Source organism: Staurois parvus, unplaced genomic scaffold (genome assembly GCF_062004578.1).
Source record: "Staurois parvus isolate SC_StPar_1 unplaced genomic scaffold, SC_StPar_1.0 ptg000997l, whole genome shotgun sequence".
Taxonomy (NCBI): domain Eukaryota; kingdom Metazoa; phylum Chordata; class Amphibia; order Anura; family Ranidae; genus Staurois; species Staurois parvus.
The window spans coordinates 1,765-24,870 of NW_028318793.1; the positions used below are offsets into that span (position 1 = coordinate 1,765).

General features: G+C 47.3%; 1 protein-coding gene across 1 annotated transcript; it reads left to right on the forward strand.

The window, feature by feature from the left end:
* The first annotated feature begins 6,662 nt into the window (after positions 1-6,662).
* LOC149441368 (uncharacterized) lies at positions 6,663-22,616 on the forward strand. The gene is made up of 5 exons (XM_089657419.1): positions 6,663-6,728; positions 7,997-8,701; positions 9,061-9,261; positions 12,192-12,408; positions 19,957-22,616. The coding sequence occupies exons 2-5, from the start codon at positions 8,023-8,025 to the stop codon at positions 20,141-20,143; spliced, it is 1,284 nt and encodes a 427-aa protein (XP_089513545.1). The 5' UTR covers positions 6,663-6,728; positions 7,997-8,022; the 3' UTR covers positions 20,144-22,616.
* Positions 22,617-23,106: the final 490 nt, after the last annotated feature.

Below are 23,106 nucleotides of genomic sequence, written 5' to 3' on the forward strand. Positions count from 1 at the left end.
GGGTGTCGGGACAGGGAGGGCTGCTCTGGTCCAGTCTGGGTGTCGGGACGCTGAGGGCTGCTCTGGTCCGGTCTGGGTGTCGGGACGGAGAGGGCTGCTCTGGTCCGGTCTGGGTGTCGGGACGGAGAGGGCTGCTCTGGTCCTGTCTGGGTGTCGGGACGGAGAGGGCTGCTCTGGTCCTGTCTGGGTGTCGGGACGGAGAGGGCTGCTCTGGTCCGGTCTGGGTGTCGGGACGGAGAGGGCTGCTCTGGTCCGGTCTGGGTGTCGGGACGGAGAGGGCTGCTCTGGTCCGGTCTGGGTGTCGGGACGGAGAGGGCTGCTCTGGTCCGGTCTGGGTGTCGGGACGGAGAGGGCTGCTCTGGTCCGGTCTGGGTGTCGGGACGGAGAGGGCTGCTCTGGTCCGGTCTGGGTGTCGGGACGGAGAGGGCTGCTCTGGTCCGGTCTGGGTGTCGGGACGGAGAGGGCTGCTCTGGTCCGGTCTGGGTGTCGGGACGGAGAGGGCTGCTCTGGTCCGGTCTGGGTGTCGGGACGGAGAGGGCTGCTCTGGTCCGGTCTGGGTGTCGGGACGGAGAGGGCTGCTCTGGTCCGGTCTGGGTGTCGGGACGGAGAGGGCTGCTCTGGTCCGGTCTGGGTGTCGGGACGGAGAGGGCTGCTCTGGTCCTGTCTGGGTGTCGGGACGGAGAGGGCTGCTCTGGTCCTGTCTGGGTGTCGGGACGGAGAGGGCTGCTCTGGTCCGGTCTGGGTGTCGGGACGGAGAGGGCTGCTCTGGTCCTGTCTGGGTGTCGGGACGGAGAGGGCTGCTCTGGTCCGGTCTGGGTGTCGGGACGGAGAGGGCTGCTCTGGTCCGGTCTGGGTGTCGGGACGGAGAGGGCTGCTCTGGTCCTGTCTGGGTGTCGGGACGGAGAGGGCTGCTCTGGTCCTGTCTGGGTGTCGGGACGGAGAGGGCTGCTCTGGTCCTGTCTGGGTGTCGGGACGGAGAGGGCTGCTCTGGTCCGGTCTGGGTGTCGGGACGGAGAGGGCTCCTCTGGTCTGGGTGTCGGGACGGGGGAGGGCTTCTCTGGTCTGGGTGTCGGGATGGGGGAGGGCTCCTTTTGGTCTGGGAGTCGGGGATGACTCGGGCGTCTTGGCACTCAGTGTGGATGAAGCTCTGTATTGCAAACCTACCTGCCTGCGGACAGTTTTCTAACCAAATGTACACTGAGTTGAGCATGTGCAGCTCAGCATGCATTCCCATTACACTTTGGAATATGCTGAAATGACTGACACGCGTGGGATGATGTAATGCCCCACCAGTTGCTTAGAAGGCCAAAAACTCCATACCCAGGGAGAAGAGAATATTTTATCCTACCTAAAACACACTGATTGTAATTTACTTTTTTTTTTTTTATTATTCAACCCAAAATATACTGACCTTTGACCCTAAAGCTAACCATGGCACTGAGATGATACACGCCTCGCTGTCATACTGTAAGAATGGCAAACCGAACACAGGTCCTCTCTTGTGATAAAGGTAATTATGGCAAATAGAGGGAATCTTCATAATAGGACACGGCAAAAAAACCCGACAGCTGTTCTAATCCATCTCCACTCTATCCAAAACTTGAAAAAAAGTTTGCATGTGTTGACATTGAAACTCCCACCAACGTATCTTCTGGTGTGGTGAGGGTTAATAGAAATATGGGATCTGTCAGTCTCTCAAGAGATCCTGACCATACCTGCCCTTTCCACCCTTCTCTACTCATGTAAGCCATACTGCAGATTCTGTGGAGGGGATGGACCTTTCAGTCATCCTCCGATCCTCTCTTTATAGATTCGGGTTCATTCACAGAAGCTGTAGTACCGCTTCTATGAAGGGAGGAGCTGGGCGGAAAGGCCAGACATAGCTGAGTACTCTTGATGAGATCCCGTGACAGCTTCCTTACTAATTAAATTTTATACAGGATTTATATAGTGCCAGCAGTTTGCACTGTGCTTTACAATCTGAAGGGAGACAGTACAGAGATGATGCAATAAAATACAAGAGGCTTATAAGGGTCTTGCTCATAAGAGCTTACAATCTAACAGGGTGGTACAAAAGGTAATAACTGTGGGGGATGAGTTCCATTAACCTCTGCAGCACTGGAAGATTGCAGGGATGGGGGGGGGGGGGGTGTCCAAGGCAAAATCAGCACAGTGGACAAATCCTAAGTCATGCCTCTTGTGCTCATTTTCCTGTTTCTAATTTTGACTAGACTTTGGCTTTAAGGGACAAATATACATTTTTCTTACGTAAGCTTGCATATTTATGATCATTCTGATATTGAGCGCGTTGATTTTTTTTTCGGTTATTAAAGCCCTGTTTAAATTTTAAGCAAAAAATAAAAAGCTGTTCATTCTTTGAAGAGCTTTATGTGCTTGTTAATCTCTGCATTTATCCCACTACTTCACTGCACTTTAAAGGACTCTTCAAAGCAAAGGCATTAGAACATTTCCACTGACGCATGTTTTATCTGCCACAGCAATCTTTATTTTCATCCGAGAAATTAAATTATGGTAAATAATCATTCTAGTGCAATTAAAGAATAAGTTAACCTTTTTAAGTAAAAAATAGGAAATGCACATATTTATGCAGGAAAAAAAGGGTGTGTATTTAATTGTTTTTCTACAGGAGCCTGCAAAGCATTACAGCTTTAATCAGTGGATTTCAAGTGCAATGACAGGCTCCTTCACACTCCCTCCACTTTTCTGCCATATCACTGGGCTTTCAGTTAGAAAGCTGGAGGGAGATTCAATGTATAGCATACTACTAATCGGTGAACTCGTAGTCTGTTCAGCACTACAAGTCTGTCGGGCCCTACACAGCTACACTGTTTGTAACCACCTATCCGTGGGCAGACATCATGGGGTTTATTTACTAAAGCTGGAGAGTCCAAAATCAGACTCCCTTCTGCATAGAAACCAATCAGCTTCCAGGTTTCATTGCCAAAGCTTCATTGAACAAGCTGAGGTTAGAAGCTGATTGGTTTCTATGCAGAAGGGAGTCTGATTTTGGACTCTCCAGCTTTAGTAAATAAACCCCCATATGACATTGCCAGGTTTAAGTGGTTACATCAGGATGATACCTGCAGCTACAGGTATCTTCCCATATCAATTCTTTTTCATTCAGCATTGCCTTTTTTTTTTTTTTTTTTTTGTAGAGGTGATTCAAGTGGCTATACAGCCATTCAATCATTTCTATGGTTGGGGGAATGGGGTGCCCCCTCTCATCAGGGAGCCAGGACCGCTTCAACCAGTGGAATTTCCGATACTGAACAGAGCGAGAGGAACTGATCAGAAACCAGAGGCGATGAGGATTTTGTCATTTTTGGTTTTCTTTACTGGCCAGTAAAAAAAAAAAAAAAAAAAGGGTAAAAGGCCCCATGCTCACACACAAATGCAAACGCATATGTAAGTCCGACACACATATGTAAACGGTGATCCCACCACGCATAGGCAGTATTGTCGCAAACGTCAGAGCAATAATTCTAGTACCAGACCTCCTGTGTAACCTGCAAAGGCTTTGAAAGCATTGCCCATGGAGAATTTTAGCTACTGTAGTTTGGCGCCGTCACACGGGTGTACGCAGTTTTAAAGCGTGGCTTGTTGGGTATTTATTCATGTCTTATATTTTACCCCCTCCCAAAAAATAGTTATTATTTTGTGTTAAAATTAGGTATTAGATTGTGTTTACTACAATTTATTTTTTCCAAAAAATTAGCATTTTAAAAAAAACTCTGCACAAATAGCATGTAACTTAAAAATTGCAACATCCACCATTTTGTTCTCTAGGGCCTCTGCATAAAAAAAAATGTAATTTAAATTTTTCTAGCAAAAAAAAAATGCTGATTTCTGCATATGTGTGAAGTTAGAATTGGCCCGGTAGGTAAACACAGGAAGATCCCTCATCCGCCATTGGGGTGGTATGAGGGTGTCTAGGAACATGTTACGTGTTCCTAAAGGGGAAATGTTGCCTTTTAAATGATCATAGTGTGCAAGTTCAGGTACTTGTAGTTTACAGGGCAAAAGCTGAACTCCCCACGGACACAAGCTCATATTTCACAAGTGTAATAAAAGCACCACACCCTTAATACTTTAAAGCAGCAATTCTACCTCAAAGAAACCAAATAAATTTCTTAGTGCTATAACTTAACCCCTTCACGCCTAAGGGTAAAACAAATCTAAATGCCTAAGCACAATTCTGCAACGTTGACATGTTAGTAAAACCGTACGTATCGTCACAACTACTTTGTACATCCAGGTGGATTATACCTTGTTTTTTTCAGGACAAATTGGGCTTTCAGAGGTGCCGAGCAATTCCAGTTTTTAGAAGCAGTTCAGAGAAACAGCCTACGTTTGTCTAGATTAAATTACTTCTGCACTAAAAAATAGTTTTGCACATAATTTTGATATTTTTTGATATTAATTGAGAATAGATATACCGTATTTTCAGGCGTATAAGACGACTTTTCAACCCCTGAAAATCTTCTGAAAAGTCGGGGGTCGTCTTATACGCCGGTGCGAGCCGGTGTCAGGGCGGCACTTTTTCGAGGGGCGGCGCCGCCCCCCCTCCTCCTCCAGCGGACACTAAGTACAGGGGTGGACAGAGGGGCTGCTGTACCTTACCTGGCTCCGGTCCCACGACGATCCGATCCAGGAAGCGCGGCTGCTCCTTCTTTCAGTTCGGCCGCTCGATGGTCACGTGGCCGCTTGGCTCCGCCTCCTCACCGGTGATTGGGCGCCAGCACTGGAAAGGCACACAGGCGACCAATCACCGGCGAGGAGGCGGAGCCGAGCGGCCCCGCGAAAATCGAGCGGCCGCACTGGAAGAAGGAGCAGCCGCTCCTCTCCCCCACTGACACCAATGATGAGGCACTGTTCCTCCCCCACTGACACCAATGATGAGGCACTGTTCCTCCCCCACTGACACCAATGATGAGGCACTGTTCCTCCCCCACTGACACCAATGATGAGGCACTGTTCCTCCCCCACTGACACCAATGATGAGGCACTGTTCCTCCCCCACTGACACCAATGATGAGGCACTGTTCCTCCCCCACTGACACCAATGATGAGGCACTGTTCCTCCCCCACTGACACCAATGATGAGGCACTGTTCCTCCCCCACTGACACCAATGATGAGGCACTGTTCCTCCCCCACTGACACCAATGATGAGGCACTGTTCCTCCCCCACTGACACCAATGATGAGGCACTGTTCCTCCCCCACTGACACCAATGATGAGGCACTGTTCCTCCCCCACTGACACCAATGATGAGGCACTGTTCCTCCCCCACTGACACCAATGATGAGGCACTGTTCCTCCCCCACTGACACCAATGATGAGGCACTGTTCCTCCCCCACTGACACCAATGATGAGGCACTGTTCCTCCCCCACTGACACCAATGATGAGGCACTGTTCCTCCCCCACTGACACCAATGATGAGGCACTGTTCCTCCCCCACTGACACCAATGATGAGGCACTGTTCCTCCCCCACTGACACCAATGATGAGGCACTGTTCCTCCCCCACTGACACCAATGATGAGGCACTGTTCCTCCCCCACTGACACGAACGATGAGGCACTGTTCTCCCCACTGACACCAATGATGGGGTGCTATTCCTCCCACTGACCCCAATGATGGGGTGCTATTCCTCCCACTGACACCAATGATGGGGTGCTATTCCTCCCACTGACACCAATGATGGGGTGCTATTCCTCCCACTGACACCAATGATGGGGCGCGATTCTTCCCACTGACACCAATGATGGGGCACTATTCCTCCCACTGACTAATGATGGGGCACTATTCCTCACACACTGACACTAATGATGGGGCACCATCATTGGTGTCAGTGGGAGGAATAGTGTCCCATCATTGGTATCAGTGGGAGGAATAGTGCCCCATCATTGGTGTCAGTGGATGAAATAGTGCCCCATCATTGGTGTCAGTGGGAGGAATAGCACCCCATCATTGGAATACCATACTGAAATACCATACCATATTGAAATCAAATCTGATGTTTTTTCATCAGTTGGAAGAGGGGTAGTCTTATACGGCGAGTATAGCTCAAACCCTATATTTTAACAGGAAAAGTAGGGGGTCGTCTTATACGCCAGAAAATACGGTATATATCTTTTGCACTAATGTTTCTACACTAAATTAGGAATAGTTTGTGGTTTTAGCGCATTCCTTTATTTAAGTACAAGCTCATATTTGAAGCTCTGACTTGGCAAGCTGTTTATAAATAATGCCGCCATACATGTCTATGTAATTTCAGCCAATTTTTGCTGAATCTCATGCCATGGGTGGTCCCGATGGCACCTCCTGGCTCGAACAAACATCAAAGGAGCCGGGTGGAATTCTTGGCAGAACAGTGACTGCAACCAATCTGAGTGCCAAATTATAATAACTAAAGACTATTTATGTTCCTGAATAAACTGAATTGTCACTCATGAAGATCCCACTGATGGTCACCTTCATTGGTAGAAAGCAATACACTTTATAGACAGACATATGTTTGTGGGGGGGGGGGAGTGTGTACACACATGAAAAACCTTTTGTACATGCCATAGAGCCATACAGGTTGCATCCTGACTGTTCTTCTGTCTGTATTTCATAAACTGTGTTTGTTGTTTCAGGGTTTCACTTAGATGCAGAATGTGTGAAATTTGCCACTAAACCAAAGGAGCCCTCATTCTATTCAGGTACTGAGCTACTTCTTTAGTCACAGCCATCCAGTTGTCCCATGGTGCAATAAAATATTCCCTCTAGCAATCTCACTTTGCAGATGTCCACCCTTTTATGGTTTGTGTGAGGTCTTTGCTGGTCCATTTCCATTTTCCAGGGCTACACTGATTCAAAATGGAGCCAACAGAGTACATGGATACAGCTGAAGGCTGGAAGGTGTCAATACTTTTTCAGTCTGCTCATCTGTGAGCCTGAAACCAGATCGGGGTCAGAGCTCACCTGATGCCTGACAGTTGCTGTGTTGACTGGCTTCACAGTGTTTTCTACCTTCTGAGTTTGTGTGCTTCACCATGTCACGGCTAAGAGCAATGGAAGCAACTTGTGCTGAATGCCACTGCAGTCTGTCCTTTACATTAATACAGCCGGTTTGGTTTTTCTGATTCCCCGTTACATAATTATTTCTTTTTTTTTTTTCTATTTTTATTGCGGTCTGTGTCCCTGTTAGGGTGATTTGCTCTTTGTCTTGTTTTACCTTTATCATTGAAAGTAAAAGAATACCCCAAATTTTGGGTTGTCCTGAGAACAATAATGGAGGGGGAAATCTTCCAAAGAGGACACTAATTCTGGTGACAAGCAGAGATTCCCTCACATTGGGGGAACTTCCTTTCACTTCCTGTTTTTTGGCTATTGGAGAGGAAGTGAAAGGAAAACTCCCCATTTGGACACCGAGGACAAAGAAATGACAGGTATAGAACTAGGGTTGCACCGATACTCAGCATTTGCACGAGTACAGGAACACATGCAAAGGCTGTGATACTAAAATACAATACTTTTTTGCGTGGTGCGATTTTGATCCCATTCAACATGAATGGGCACAAATCGCACTGCAAAGAATTGCATGCGATCTGCTGGCCAATCAGAATTGCTCTGATCCTGGAAGCCCTGCAGAAAGAGGAAGAAGAGCAAGGATTTCAAATACCGGGATTTCTACACTGACTGCATGAGCACAGACAGCTCATCACCCAGGGTAAGTACAGCGAGGACCAGGGGGAGTGGGGAAAGTGTATGGTGTTCACGTGTGTGTGGTGTTTTTTTTTTTTTTGTTTTTTGTTTTTTGTTTTTTTTGGAAAGGTTAACTTGCACTTTAAGACTGATCTGTTATCTAGTCTATATTGTCAACTGAAAATCATAACTTATTGCAGTGTTTAATTAAGAGCGAAGCTATTCATGCGAATTTGCAGATATTTCTTGAGGCTCCTCTTGAATTCTTGTTTTTGCCATGCAGGTCTACAGTGTGATTCCACATCAAAGATGCCAGAGATACAGTGGCTCCAGTTGCCACAAGAAGTCCTCCTCCACATATTTGCATACCTTTCCCCAGTGGAAAAGGCAAATGTTCGGGCCACTTGCACATATTTACGGACATTGGTGGACCACCCCTCCCTATGGAAAAACAGCACCATTGTCTTCAAGAGCTTAGGGGTTTTTAACGCTCGTTTTTGGGACACTCTGCAGTGTCGGAAAATCACCTCTGTGGAGGTAACCCGCGTGACCTTGAAACAGTTCAAGAAAATGACCAGTTCCTTGCCAGACTTAACCAGCGTTACAATGGATTCCTGCTTGAAAGGGGAGATTCTCCAAGGATTAAGGCCGCTGATGAATCTTCAGCAGTTGCATTTGACAGACTGTTCCAACGTGACTGATCAAGAAATTTTTTCAGAGATTGCATTTTTCCATCAACTGACCCATTTGTCTCTGTGCCGAGTGTCCTTTTCAGGTGTCCTGCCAGTAACCACCATAGTCCTGCTGAAGAACTTGTACTCTCTTTCACTTCATTCTAATGAGGGCATTGTCCCTGAAAGGGCTCTCCAGTACATCCTGTTTAGGTTGCCAAAGCTTCGTGAGCTCTCTCTTGCTATCGGAAACATGAATAAATGGAAGCTTTCGCTGTGCTTCAATGTGCCTGATAACTTTGTATCTACAGTTGAAGGTGAGTGTTGGTGACATCGGCATAGCAGAAAGCCAAGATCTCAAAAAATGAGTAGGTGGTGTACCTATTAAGCATGACCTTTCTGAAAATGCTAATTCTTTGCCTTTTGTGCTGATATAAAGGTTTTCAGTAATTTGAGTCATTGACTCATGACGGGTATGCAGGGGAGTGTTCTGACATTACTTACTGCACACTTATACCTGGTAAGTGAGTATTCAGGACAGAGGTGCCGAGCAATTCCAGTTTTTAGAAGCAGTTCAGAGAAACAGCCTACGTTTGTCTAGATTTTTCTGTTATTAACCTGTGCCTTGCCTATGCAGATTGTCCAATATTTATTTATTTCTTTTTTTCCAATCCAGAGCAACCATGCATCTCACGTCTACAGCTGCATACGCTGGAACTGATGAATTCTAGCTGTGCCAGCCTCTCCTCCAACGCTTTCGATCAGCTGTCCACTCTGAGAAGTGTATGCTTGCGGCACTATAAATATCTACAACATGAGGAATTCATCGAAGCCCTTCTCCTAAAGCTTCCCCAACTGACAGAGCTGCGCATTGAATGTAAGTCTTCCCTGCTCTTCTGCTCCTGAATTGACAATTCGTTCCTGACGTTGCAAAAAAAAGAAAAATGAAACGCAAGAGTTAACTTCCTCATTTCCCTGTCACCTCTCTTCCTTTCACCCCACTTTGTCTTCTCGTGTCCTCCCTGTGCCTCCAGGGTTGGAACCTTCTGTTACCTCCTCCATGGGGTGAGATGTAGATAATTCCTGGAACCTCAGTGTGTGTTAAGCCTTGACAAGGGGAAAGTAGTCCCAGTGGCAGAGCTCTCCCTCTTTGCTATCAGGTGCGGGACAGTTTTTTTTTTTTTTGTTTTCATATTTTTTTTTTTTTGTCCTTTTTTTTTTTTTATTGGGGTGCATGTTGGCATTTGAAAGAATAAAGGGTCAGTTCACCCATGATATTTGTTATAGGTGGAGTCTGGTGGCCTGAGTCATCACTTGGCTTCTTATATATCGCCTGTCTCAGAGGGTGCAATCTCCCTCATGTAATTTGATTTATTTGTATTTACACTTTTGCAGTCAATTTGAGAAAACCCAGCTATGTTTGTGTTCCCGTTCACCCATACTTGAAAATAAAAAAAAAAATAATAATTTCAACCCTTTTTTAGTTTTGTTTGGAGCAGGCCTGTGGGCAGACTGCAAGCTGCTTTGAAAATTTTGAAATGAGAGTAAACCCAATCTGTCCCCACTGACAGGGACACACCTAAGTTTTTGTATTAAGTTTTTTATGTTATGTGAAAAGAACATGTAACAAATGTAAAGTAGGTGTGATCCCAGTTTGGCTGCAACATTGGAAATGCATGTCAATGCTTTTATAAAATAAAAGGGGAAAGGCTCGACTTTTTAAAGGCTGCAGAATCTGTGCATATATGGGAACTTAAGGTGACTCAATTTAACAAAAAAAAATTGACCGGTAAATAAAATGCAGATGCTTGCAGTGGCTTTCTGTGCATTTAGTCCTCTTTTGCTGGGCCCTTGTGATTGGGCAAAGCTCGGGCAGCTGATGGCAGTGTACACAAGATGTGTTTACCGCTGGAGGTGAGTGTCTGTCTGGGTGCCTGTGCAACTCAGTGCACTCCAGCAGATTAGTTAGAAATTTAAAATTAAAGTGGTTCTAAAGGCTGAAAGTCTTTTACCTTCATGCATTCTGTGCATAAAGATAAAACAACCATCAATGTGCTGCTCCCCCCCCCCCCTCACCCCCCCATCAATGAGCCAGCGCTGTGCAAGAGAGCCTCGGGTTGTTGGGGACTCTCCCTCCTCATTTGCTGAGACAGTTGTGGGAGCCATTGGCTCCCACTGCTGTCAATCACAGCCAGTGTGGAGGGAATAGGGGGTGGGCCGATCTGAGCTTTGTGTGTCTTAAACCCAAAGACCGCTTGGGAGCGAGCACTCACAAGTCCCCAGAGCAAGCAGCTTGCTCTGGGGGCACTCAGCAGTGGGGAAGAGCGAGGTGGGGGACCTGAGAAGAGGAGGATTGGGACTGCTCTGTGCAAAACCATTGCGCAGAGCAGGTAAGTATGACATGTTTGCTATTTAAAAAAAAAAAAACTGAAGCTTTTTAGCATCGCTTTAAAGTAATTGTAAAGTCTTACATCTTTTTCTTTTATTAAAAAAAAAAAAACCTGCTCAGTCCAAGAGAATTGCACAAAATGGCCCCAAACTTTCTCTTCTCTGGTCCCCTACCAGCACTCCTGGTTCCTCCCCTTTTGTGAGTGCCCCCACTCGAAATCCTCTTGCTGTGGGGGTTACTCGTGCAGGTTCAATTCTGAGATGCACTGCCTGCATCCATAGACACGGACAACACAGCTCTGCCCCATCTCCCACTCCCTCATCACAGGATTTGACAGACAGCAGTGGTAGCAATTGGCAAAGCCTGTGAGAGTGGGGAGGGAGGACAGAACACCGGATCTAGTGAGGTGAATATAATAGGGGGAGGGGGAATATTGCTACCCAAACATTTTTTACCGCAGTGCATTAAGCTAAAAATGTTTAGGCTTTAGAACCACTTTAATTGCCACATCCAGGCTTTAGCAATTTTTTTTTTTTTAGTTTCCTAAATTATTAAAACTGCAGCCGATGACCAATTTTGCTCTGAAAAAGGTCAGAAGTTGCTGCTGCCCAGAATTTTGATATTTCTTTTCTGACTGGTAGAATTCAAACTTGAGCCTTCTGTCTCCTTCCGATTTTGCCAGTTAGGCAGCCCATCCATCTTCAACACTACCAAGGAAGCCTTGGCTGATTAGAATGGCTCAGCACTAAATTCGAGGCAATGAAAGCTGTTGCAGATTTCAGCATTGCATGGCTTTGTTTTGTTTTTTTGTCATTTTAAGTACAAAGATCTAAACACTGGAGTCCCTAAATAGATATAAGAAACCTCATGGTGGTGTAACTCCTTCAGCAGCTGCCTAATTGGACTGACCCTAAAACAATTGTGGGGGGAGGTGGCGAAGTAATATACAGTATTTTATTTCTTGTAGTCCCTCATTTTTGCTCCATTTACATCTGGTAGATTAAAGAGGAAGTCCAATCAGTTATTTCATTACAGTGAACTATTTTGAATAAAAATGACGGTCAGCCTCTCACAGAACAGCACATACTTTATTCTTGCTAGGGCTGCTTGACTTATTGGAGTTACAGCTTTACAGACTGATGGTCATGGGCCCCCAGTGCCTGACAACCAGCTGAGATTCCCTGTTTCATTGGATGATCCAAATTGAACTGCCTCAAGAATAAGGTCTGGTGCACTCTGTCAGTGCAAAGCATGTATATAGTCAAATGATTACCAGTGTTCATTGTTGTAATGAAATAATACTCAGACTAGATTTCCTCTTCTAAGATGGTTGTGTAGAATGTGGGGGAAAAAAAAAACATGGGCATGTTTTTTGAGTGTTTTATTTTTCCAAACTGACTGATGTATTTGTTTGCCAGGGGCTGCACCATTTGTGCCACTTATGGGTCCGATAAATTCTAAATTAGAAAAGCTGAGTGTGGTAGGGACTAAAATTTCCAACGCGGCTCTCAGCTGGATCTCCCGCAGCGCCACTCAGCTGAAGTGCCTGAACCTGAGCTTCTCCCATGGCTATGACCAAGAAATAGTAAAAAGCTTTCCACGGCTCTTTCCGCACTTGCAAAACCTCTACCTCAGGTAATCCAATGCTCCGACTACTTACTGTGCGTAATATGTAATTATAGTACTTTAAAGTGATCCTGTCAATAGAGAGACAGAATTGAATGACGACATGCATGGATAAGTATACTCTGATCAACCAAGCGGGTTGAATTGGGGAAAAAAACTGACCTGAATTTCCCATCCACACATTCGAGGTGGTTGGTGGAATCCTCCCTTCTGTGTTTTATTCTGACAGCGGGGAGAGTTCCTTGCCTTCAGAATACACTGATCAGCACTGCAGGCTGTAGCCTGCAACGCTGATGGAGTAGATTTTTCCAGCAGGCTGATTGAACGCAAGTCGATCAGTAGATTGACTTTTGTTCAACCACATTAATCAAACATGATTGAAATCTGGACAGTCACTGCTGAACCAGCCAAATTTTGATCCACGTATGTGTCCACGTTAGAAAGTGGCCCAATATAGTTATTGCAATACAGTATTTTCCCGAGTCATCTTCTAGGACAGCTCACTTGAGAGATAGGGCTCCTCCCAGGAAACACCCGCTCCACCTTTTTTTCCCTTTATAGGCGTCCTCTCTCCCATTGGCCCCCAGTTTTAGTGTTTCCTCCGGCCAGGAAGGAGCTACGCCCGTTTTTTATTTTTTATCTGGGCTCTCTGGCGGAGTACAGAGGGTCCCTGGCTGGGGCCCCCCCTTCCTCCAAGCAAGGCAGGGGCCTTGTGAGGGGGGGGACCTTTCAGCCAGTTTCACTCGGGATGCCCGTTGTGGGGTGGGGGCGTCGGCCCCAGATGGTCCCAGCGGGGCTCTCCAGGGGGGTAGAGCCCGCTCCGCCGACCGAGGCATTGGTGCCTTTCCCTGCGGGGTTTCAAGTAAGTCTTACCTGCTCCTGGATCCCGGCAGCATGGCCAGGAGGCTCGGCTGCGGAGGGTCTGGACGCTGCGATCGCGTCACTTCCGGGCGCCGGGTGTCGTCACTTCCGGCGCAGGAGCAGGGAACGGCCGCCGCCATCTTGGAAATGGGCGGCGGGCCGTGGAAGGAACCCGTGCCACGGCCGCTTCTCCACCGGCGGCCGTGAGAGGGGGGTCGGCGAGGGGGGATCGCAGGGGGGGGGCGGAGCCCACCAGCCCCTGAAAAACCGTCGCACCGAGGCAGAGTCTGCGGCGGCATGGAGGCAGATCTGTCAGGAGCGGGGGAGGCCTGCAGTAAGGTAAGGGCCTTTGTTTGGCAACTTTCTTTTGTTTTTACCCCCTTCCCCCCCCCCCCCCCCTCCCCGGGATGATTGGGTACCCCCCACGCACACACAGCTCCCCCCCCCAGGCCCACGGCTGGAGCTTTCACAGTGGCACAGGGGGGGAGGCGTTGCTGTTACAGACGCATGAACGCGTGTATCTCCTTGTCCCCAGATGGGCCCACAGGAGGAGGATAGAGGGGAGAAAGAAGCTCCTTGTGAGCAGAAAAAGAAGTGTGCCACTTGTAGGAAGAAACTGGCGAGCTCCTGGAGGAAGCAGCTCTGCCAGGGGTGCATAGACAAGCTCATCAAGAAGGAGTCTGGATCTCTTTTTAAAGACTTCCTACAGAATATGACACAAGAGATGTCCAAGACATTTCAAAGCTTCAGAGAACAGAAGCCGGGACCGGCCCAGGATGAGCCCCAACCGGGCACTTCTGGCACCCAAGGGGGGAAAAAGAGGAAGCTGGTAGCGCCGGTAAGGGACTGGGAGGAGGACGAACAGTCGGACACCTCAGACTCGGAGGAGGGTGAGATTGAGGCTCAGGGCCCAAAGGCACAGGTTCCTTTTTCAGGTGGAAGACACGGAGGACCTGTTAAAGGTGATCTATGAGACCCTGGATCTGGAGGAAGAACAGCAGGACCTCTCTCTCCACGACCAACTGTACGCAGGGCTACAGGCAAAAAGCAGCCGTACATTCCCAGTACACCCTGCCCTATGGTCCACGATCAGGAGAGAATGGGAAGAGCCAGAGAAGAAGGCTTTCCTTCCCAAGAACCTCAAGAGACGTTTCCCCTTTAAGGAGGAAGATGCCTCGGTTTGGGAGACTTGCCCAAAGCCAGACGCCCCTCTCTCGAGGATCTCGAAGGACACGGATCTGTCCTTTGAAGACGGTGGGTCCCTAAAAGACCCGATGGATCGGAAAGCGGATGCCTTCCTGAAGAGGGCATGGGAAGCGTCCGCAGTGAATTTTAAACCTGCAGTGGCAACGACCTGTGTGTCCAGAACCCTGGATGTGTGGTTGGGGCAGCTCCGTTCGCATCTGGAACAAGGCACTCCGGGGGAAGAGATTCTGAAGTCCCTTCCGGTGCTGGAGAAAGCGGTAGCCTTCATCGCGGACGCATCAGCAGAGACCATCAGATTCTCTGCTAGATCTACAGCGCTCATAAACACGGCAAGGAGGGCTATCTAGCTGAAATCGTGGCAGGGGGATCTGGCCTCCAAATCTAAACTCTGTGGCCTGCCGTTTGAAGGTAAACTCCTTTTCGGCCCGGAGCTGAATTCAGTCCTGGAAAGGTCGGCCGACAGGAAAAAGAGCTTCCCGGTCCCCAGCAGGCAGGTTGGACGGAAGGGGTTTCGCCCATCCAGGCGATACGCGTCGAGGGAAGCTAGGTTCCAAACCCAGCGCCCAGGCTGGGGCGCAAGAAGAGGCAGGAACGAGCCGAGAGGCAGGGGAGGTTTCCTTTTCAACCCCAGCCAGAATAGACCCAAAACCCAGCCGAAGTGACTGGAGAGGCCAGGTGGGAGCGAGGCTGGGGCGCTTCCACGCACAATGGCTAAGGATAACCCAGAACACCTACATTCTGGAGGCCATCCACAGGGGGTACAGAATAGAGTTCACAAGGGCCCCCCCTCAGAGATTCTTTGCAACACCCCTGCCAAAGGACAGGGCTATGGCGGATGCGCTGGTGGACCTCCTACAAGATATGCTCAGTCAGAACGTTATCTGCCAGTTGAGAGAAGAGGAAAGGGGAAGTGGATTCTTCTCCCATTTCTTTCTAAGGAAAAAACCGTCAGGTACTTACAGGATGATATTGAATCTGCGGAAGGTGAACGAGTTCGTGAGGCCCAGCAAATTCCGTATGGAATCCATATACACGGTGAAGGAACTCCTTTCACCTGGGGTGTTCATGGCCTCGATAGATCTGCAAGATGCATACCTGCATGTCCCGATAAGAGAAGATTCCAGGAGATTCCTGAGGTTTGCGCTGGAAGGAGAAAAGGGTCCGGTGCTATTTCAGTTCAACACACTCCCCTTCGGCCTGTCGTCGGCCCCGAGGATATTCACCAAGATTTTAGCGGAGCCTTTAAGAGTTTTGAGACTGGAAGGGATAAACATCATCCCCTATTTGGACGACCTGCTTTTATTTGCGGACACAGAGGGAGGCCTGAGATCGCACATCGAACGTACGATATCTTTTCTGGAAAGTTTGGGGTGGCTTATCAACAAGGAGAAGTCACAGCTAACCCCCTCCAAGAGGATTACGTACTTGGGGTACGTCCTGGACTCCGCACAGGCCCGATCGTACCTAACATCAGAAAAAGCCCTCAACCTGCGGCAGGACACAAGGGCCCTCCGGAGGATGTCGACCTGCACGGTCAGGACCGCGATGAGAATAATCGGGCGGATGACAGCGGCAATACCAGGGGTGCAATGGGCGCAACTTCACTCCAGGGTTCTGCAAAATCACACCCTTTCCCACTGGGACGGCAGCCGAGCAGGTCTGAGTTCCAGGATCCGCATCACGCACGAAGTGAAGGAATCGCTAAGGTGGTGGGGAAGCATCCTCACCTTGGAACGAGGAAGAAGTTGGAGGCTGGCCAACCCACTGCGGATCACCACGGATGCAAGCATGACTGGTTGGGGCGCCCATATGGAAGACGGCCTGGCCCAGGGCACGTGGGGTGCAGTAGACTCCAGCAGGTCGTCAAATTACAGGGAGCTGTTGGCAGTTTTCAAGGCACTTACGACCTTTCAGGAAAAGATAAGGGGGAGAGGTGTCCAGATTCTCTCCGACAATACCACTGCAGTGGCGTATTTGAACAGGCAGGGAGGCACAAGGTCCCCAAGGCTGATGGAGTTGGCCGGATCCCTCCTGAGCTGGGCGGAGGAAAACCTGGAGTTCATCACGGCAGTACATCTGAAAGGGGACCTGAACCAGTTGGCGGATCAGCTGAGCCGAAGAGAGGTCATCCAGACAGAATGGTGCCTCAGCCAGTCAGCGTTCGATCAGATTTGCGCCAGGTGGGGCTCCCCCTCTATCGATCTATTTGCCAACGGCCAGAACACAAAGCGGGAAAGGTACTTCTGCCTGCAGAAGGACCCCAAAAGCGAGGGGATAGATGCGCTAGCCCAGCAGTGGGAAGGAGACCTCCTTTATGCCTTCCCTCCATTCAGACTACTGCCGAAGGTGATACAGAAGATCCAGTTGTCTCATGCCAAAGTTATTCTGATCGCGCCATTCTGGCCCAAGAGATCTTGGTTCTCCCGGTTGAAGGAGCTCAGTTTAGCAGACCCTTGGATGATACCACCCACACGCGATTTACTCACCCAAGGGAGGGTGATGCATCCTCATCCAGAAAGGCTGTCCTTAGCGGCGTGGCTTCTGAGCGGGACAGGCTAGCGGAAAAGGGGCTCTCGGCAAGAGTGGTCGCCACCCTCTTGGATGGCCGGAAGAGGTCGACTAACGCCTTGTACGACAAGGTCTGGAAGAAGTTTTCCGCCTGGAAGGTCAGAAACGAAGCACCGGGCACGCCCATTTTGCATACAGTTCTTGAATTCCTTCAAGCCGGGGCGGATAAGAGTCTGGCCGCCAATACCCTCAAAGTACAGGTAGCGGCTCTGTCGAACTTTCTCGAGCTGAGGTTGGCGGCAGACCCATTAGTAATCAGATTCCTGAGGGCTATCTCCAGGCGCCGTGCCCCGTCCTTGCCAAAACTTCCAACATGGGACCTGGGCACAGTCCTGAAGAGCTTTCAGCGGGGGCCTTTCGAACCGCTGGATGAATGTTCGCTCAGATCTTTGACTCTTAAAACCATCCTCCTCACGGCACTAGTTTCTGCCCGCAGGGTCAGCGAGTTGCATGCCCTTTCAGTGATCGAGCCGTACTGCACCATCTTATTGGATAGAATCATCCTCCGCACGGACGCGGCCTTCCTACCTAAGGTCGCGTCACACTTCCATAGATCTCAGGAAATAGTAATACCTTCCCTGGAGGCCGATCCGGGCAGCGCGGAGGACTGTAGCAGGTTAGACATAAGACGGTGTTTGATCACGTACATCGAACGCACAAAGACATGGAGACACTCGTCCCGGCTTTTCGTCCTATTCCAGGGGCCAAGGAAGGGGGACGGTGCCTCCAAGGGCACCATCGCCAGATGGATCAGGGAGGCAGTTTCGGAAGGTTACAAGTCGGCAGGCCTGTCACCGCCGCCCGGCCTAAAAGCCCACTCCACAAGGGCCACTGCGGCCTCCTGGGCGGAAAAAGGGGGGGCCTCCCCCGGACAGATCTGCAGAGCCGCAACGTGGTCCAGTTTCGCCACCTTCACTAAGCATTACAGGCTGGATCTGATCAGCAGCAAGGACCAGGCATTTGGCAGGAAGGTCCTACAAGCAGGGTGCCCGCCCTAATGTACGTATTTCTATTCTACTCCTCAAGTGAGCTGTCCTAGAAGATGACTCGGGAAAACGCAGTTATTTACCTGTTAACTGTATTTCCAGGAATCTTCTAAGACAGCGTAACTCCCCCCCGATTACTGTTTGATCACACAATTATGTGCAGGTATGTTGCGAACCTATGGGGGATGTCTTTATTACTGGTTTTCTTCTTTGTTTTCTCCTAGGCCTTCGGTCATATTCTTATACTGGGGGCCAATGGGAGAGAGGACGCCTATAAAGGGAAAAAAAGGTGGAGCGGGTGTTTCCTGGGAGGAGCCCTATCTCTCAAGTGAGCTGTCCTAGAAGATTCCTGGAAATACAGTTAACAGGTAAATAACTGCGTTTTTATTTTTTCTCAGTCCTCTCTCAGGAGTCAGAGGTCCTTCCCTCCCTCCCCCCCCCCCCCATGACAACAAACATTTCTTAAAGCCAAAGGTTAAAAGATCATTCAAATGTTGTCCTCCGTTTTGGTGTTTCCTGCATCTGAAGGTGACATAGCGGTAGATTCACTAAAACTGATGCTCTCTGAATCTGGTGCAGATGTGCATGGTAGTCCGCTTTTAACAGTAAAACCCAGAAGCTGATTTGGTTTCTATGCAGAGCTGCACCAATTTTAGTAAATCTCCATAATTGGAACTAGTAGTAAACACTCTGCCTCTCATACAATATATTGCCAGAAGTATTGGGCCAGCCCTCCAAGTCATTGGATTCAGGTGTTCCAATCATCTCCATGACATGTCTGGGTTTGGCAGTTGCCAGGAGAACGGTACTTGCCTGACTGCATTGTGCCAAGTGTAAAGTTTGGTGGAGGGGGGATTATGGTGTGGGGTTGTTGTTCAGGGGTTGGGGTTGGCCCCCTAGTTCCAGTGAAGGGAACTCCTAAGGCGTCAGCCCACCAAGACATTTTGGACAATTTCTTGCTCCCAACTTTGTGGGTACAGTTTGGGGATGGCCCCTTCCTGTTCCAACATGACTGCGCACCAGTGCACAAAGCAAGGTTCATAAAGACATGGAGGAACGAGTTTGGGGTGGAGGAACTTGACTGGCCTGCACAGAGTCCTGACCTCAACACAAAACAACACCTTTGGGATGAATTAGAGCGGAGACTGTGAGCCAGGCCTTCTCGTGTGACATCAGTGCCTGACCTCACAAATGCGCATTTGGAAGAATGGTCAAACCTTCCCACAGACACCCTCCTAAACCTTGTGGACGGCTGTTATAGCTGCAAAGGGTGGGCCAACTCGATATTGAACCCTACAGACTAAGACTGGGATGCCAGTAAAGTCCATGCGTGTGTGTAAAGGCAGGCCAACCAATACGTTTGGTGCGTTACAATACGTTACAGGCGGCCCAATACGTTAGTTTGCTGCTCCTCGTGGTAGTAGCTTTGGTTTTTTTTTTTGTTTTTTTTTTCTCTGCTGCGTATGGGTAGGGAAAAGTTGCAGTAGGTACTCCACATTTCTAGGTGTGTTGAAAACCTGTAGGGTTGTAAAATGTATCTTAACTCAAATGTAAATGGCTTTCTTAAACAATCAGTTTTAAGCAGATGTAATCTAAAGCAGGAAACACAAATATAAGGCTTAATACATTTCTGTTACTGCACTGTACGTGTAGAAAACATTTTGCCTTTTTTTGGACTATCATTTATATAAAAACAAAGTATTGCTTTTATGATGCAACAATGCATGTAATGTTTTTATTTATGCCTCCTTTTTATTGTAGTAGCAATTTTATCATAAGCCCCTATATTTCTGTTCCCCGTTTTTAGAAATAAAAACCTGACAAATGTTAAGTCTGTCCTAAAATAAACAAAAAATGTTGGGCTTTATTGACTGTCCTTGGCTGTTCTTAGATTGTACAATATCACACTCTCTAAATAACTGTCCTTTTCTTGCAGTAACACCAGGTTGACGGAAGACGCTCTGGTTGTTTTAGCTAACTTGTACTCTTTGCGTGTTTTGGATATTTCAAATAACCTGCATCTGACCCCTGACGCCATCCTAGCATTTCGAAAAATGACCTCCAACAGAATTGGCTTAATCCTCGAGAGGCCCATTGAAAGCGTAAAGTACTGTTGCTGGTGAACGGGACTCTGAAGGTTTCGGATGCGTGCTGCTTCCTGTCACACCATGCACCACTTGACACTGCTGCTGGAAGCACAGGACCTGTCTGGGAAATATTTATTTATGAAGATGTTGAACTCAGATGTCTTATTTATTTCACAACTTGTTGACTGTTACAAAGAAAGAGATGGAGGGGGGAGAAAAACTATTTCTTTCTAAACCCTAGTCTTGGATCTACAAAAGGGAAAATGTGGATGTAAGAATAAGATGCTATTCCAGCACTTCCCTGACATAAAGACAGCAGATTTTAATCAACTGTTGTCACAAAATCCCCTTCCCTTTTTTATTACGGAACCTAATTTTTTTTTTTTTTTAAATGAAGATGTGTTTCAATAATTCATATATATTTACTTTACTGGGGATCAGTTATTTCAGCACTGTCTTTATGGTGGGATCAAAAGGTTATTCTATACTTAAGTGCCTAATAATTCTCTCTACTTCCCTTTTTTTTTTTTTTATATCCCAATTGATTGAAGCACTTAGGGCTCAAACACTGTACTTCTAGGTATGCTGTACGCAATTGCTCCCATATGCTAGGAAGGTGCACTGTTATGCTCAGTTACATTTTATACTTTGAGTTAAGTATTGCTTTCTTACAACGCAACCTTAGTTTTGTTTTTTTCATTGAAGTGGATATTGCTTGTTTTGACTGCTGTGTTCAGGCAGCAGCTTTTTCTCTCTCCTAAAACCCCCCCTCCGACATGCGGGGGTGGGCAGCGTTTCCTGTTGCCTTTCTACCTGAGGTGGGCGGCGTGGCAGTGTTCTTTGTCGCCTGCTCCCCCTGAATTCGGCGGCAGTGCTCCCAAAACCAAGGTGGGTGTCCAGAGCTCCCCGTCACCTTTCTCCAAAACGCCTCACCCCCGGTGTGGGCGGCAGCGCTCCCTGTCTCCTCCCCACAACCACAAACCCCTTCCTGAAGTGGGTGACAGCGCCCCCGTCGCCTTTCTCAAAGGCAGCCCCGGTGTGGACGGCAACACTCCCTGTCTCCTCCCCACAACCACAAACTCCTTCCTGAGGTGGGTGGCAGCTCTTGGTTTTATCGGAGAAGGTTTTCCTTTCTGGCTTCTCCTTTTTGGTGTGAGCAGCAGAAATGTCATCTCGTATTGGTTAAGCGGCAGGACTGTCCCTTTCCCTGGATTAAGTAGCAGGGCTGTATTTACACCTATAGAACTTTCAGTTGTATTTACCTACAACTATAAAATGAGGAAATCAAAAAGCACTAAAAGAAATGGCAAATATGGCTCCTCTGTCATCAGGTGATTGGCAGAGCTGTATCTCCACATTGTAGACTTTCAATGCCAGTGTGAAAAAAGGAGAATGCACAAATAGTGCTCAGCTCAGATGAAAACAAATGGCGCACATTCTATGAATGGTTTAAGCCATATGCCTTAAGAGCATCAAATTGAAATTTTTTTTTTTTTTTTTCTGGTTAAAGCACTGGTCCTCCAGTTGCCTTCTCTTAGGCAAGTCTTTTTACTTGTTTAAAACAACTGACAGGTTCCCTTGAATGTATTGTGATCACTTGTAGCCAATCAAATCTTGCCTATCACTTTGTAACGTACTCTGCAGGAATGAATGAAGCCGTCTAATTGATTGCTTTGGTCCTCATAGGTGCATCTTACAGATGCTTTGATAATTCTAACCCAACGTATAATTCTTTTTTAATCAAATGATAGCAAGTCCAATTCATTCCAGGGCTCCTGGGTAATGCTGTTCTTTCTTTTTCTCCTGAGCTACAAAGAAATGTCTCCTCACATGGGTTACGCAGCCGTATGTCTGTCCTATTTTGTGGTTTAGGCAGCAGGTCAGGGTCTTTGTTAGCATCAAAGCCAGTTCATTTCATTCCAGTAGTCACTATTTTTCTGAAAATGTTTAAATAGCCCACAAACTTCCTCCCAAGGACTGGAGACTGCTGGTGCTAAAATCAACTGTACCAACTATACAGGCCATCACAAAAAAACTTCACTTCAATGTTCAGATTATCTCTATAAGACGTCTCTACATATTGTACTTTGAATAAACAAATGCATTCTATAAAAAAAAAACCTCTTTACTATCCCCTCAAATAAAAAACCACAATGGGTATTACATGCACACCCTGTCAAGTGTATGTCAACTATCAGTTCCTCACCTTTAAACATACATAAACTTTTACATAATTTTAAGTTGAGGAATGACACTGGTATACACTGGATAGGGTGTGCATGTAACACTTATCCTGGTTTTTATTTTAAGGACATAATAGAAAAAAAATGTGTTTTTTTTAAACTGAGTTACAAAACTTTTCCTATATACTTTATGTGCATATATGCTGAGATTATTGATATTTTATGATGGCTTGGAGTAGATTTATAGAAGGGTGGTTTGATGATACAGTTGATAATTTACTAAATATATATATATTTTTTTTTTAATAAAGTACTTGGATTAATTAGTCCAGGAATGCTGGTAATTGGCTTTTAAAGTAATGAAGTACATATATTTATAATGGGCGGTGCAGTGGCTTAGTGTACTTCTGCACTGCAGCTTTAGGATCCTTGGTTCTTAACCTGGCCGGGATACTGTCTGCATGGAGTTTGCACATTCGTCCTGTGCTTACATGGATTTCCCATGAGTACTTTGGTTTCCTCCCATACTCCAAAGTCTTGCTGGTAGGTTAATTGGTTCCGATCTAAAATGACGTAATGTATGCATGAGAGCGAAAGATCTAACCTTGCAAGCTCCTTTGATGCAGAAACCGATGTGAATACACAATATAAATATATATATATATATATATATATATATATATATATATATATATATATATATATATATATATATATATATATATATAGCGATGCAAAAATAATTGGTGCTGTATAAATGCCATAAATAAGACTTCCATATAGAGCGTTTTCTCTGATAAGTCCGCTGCATAGACA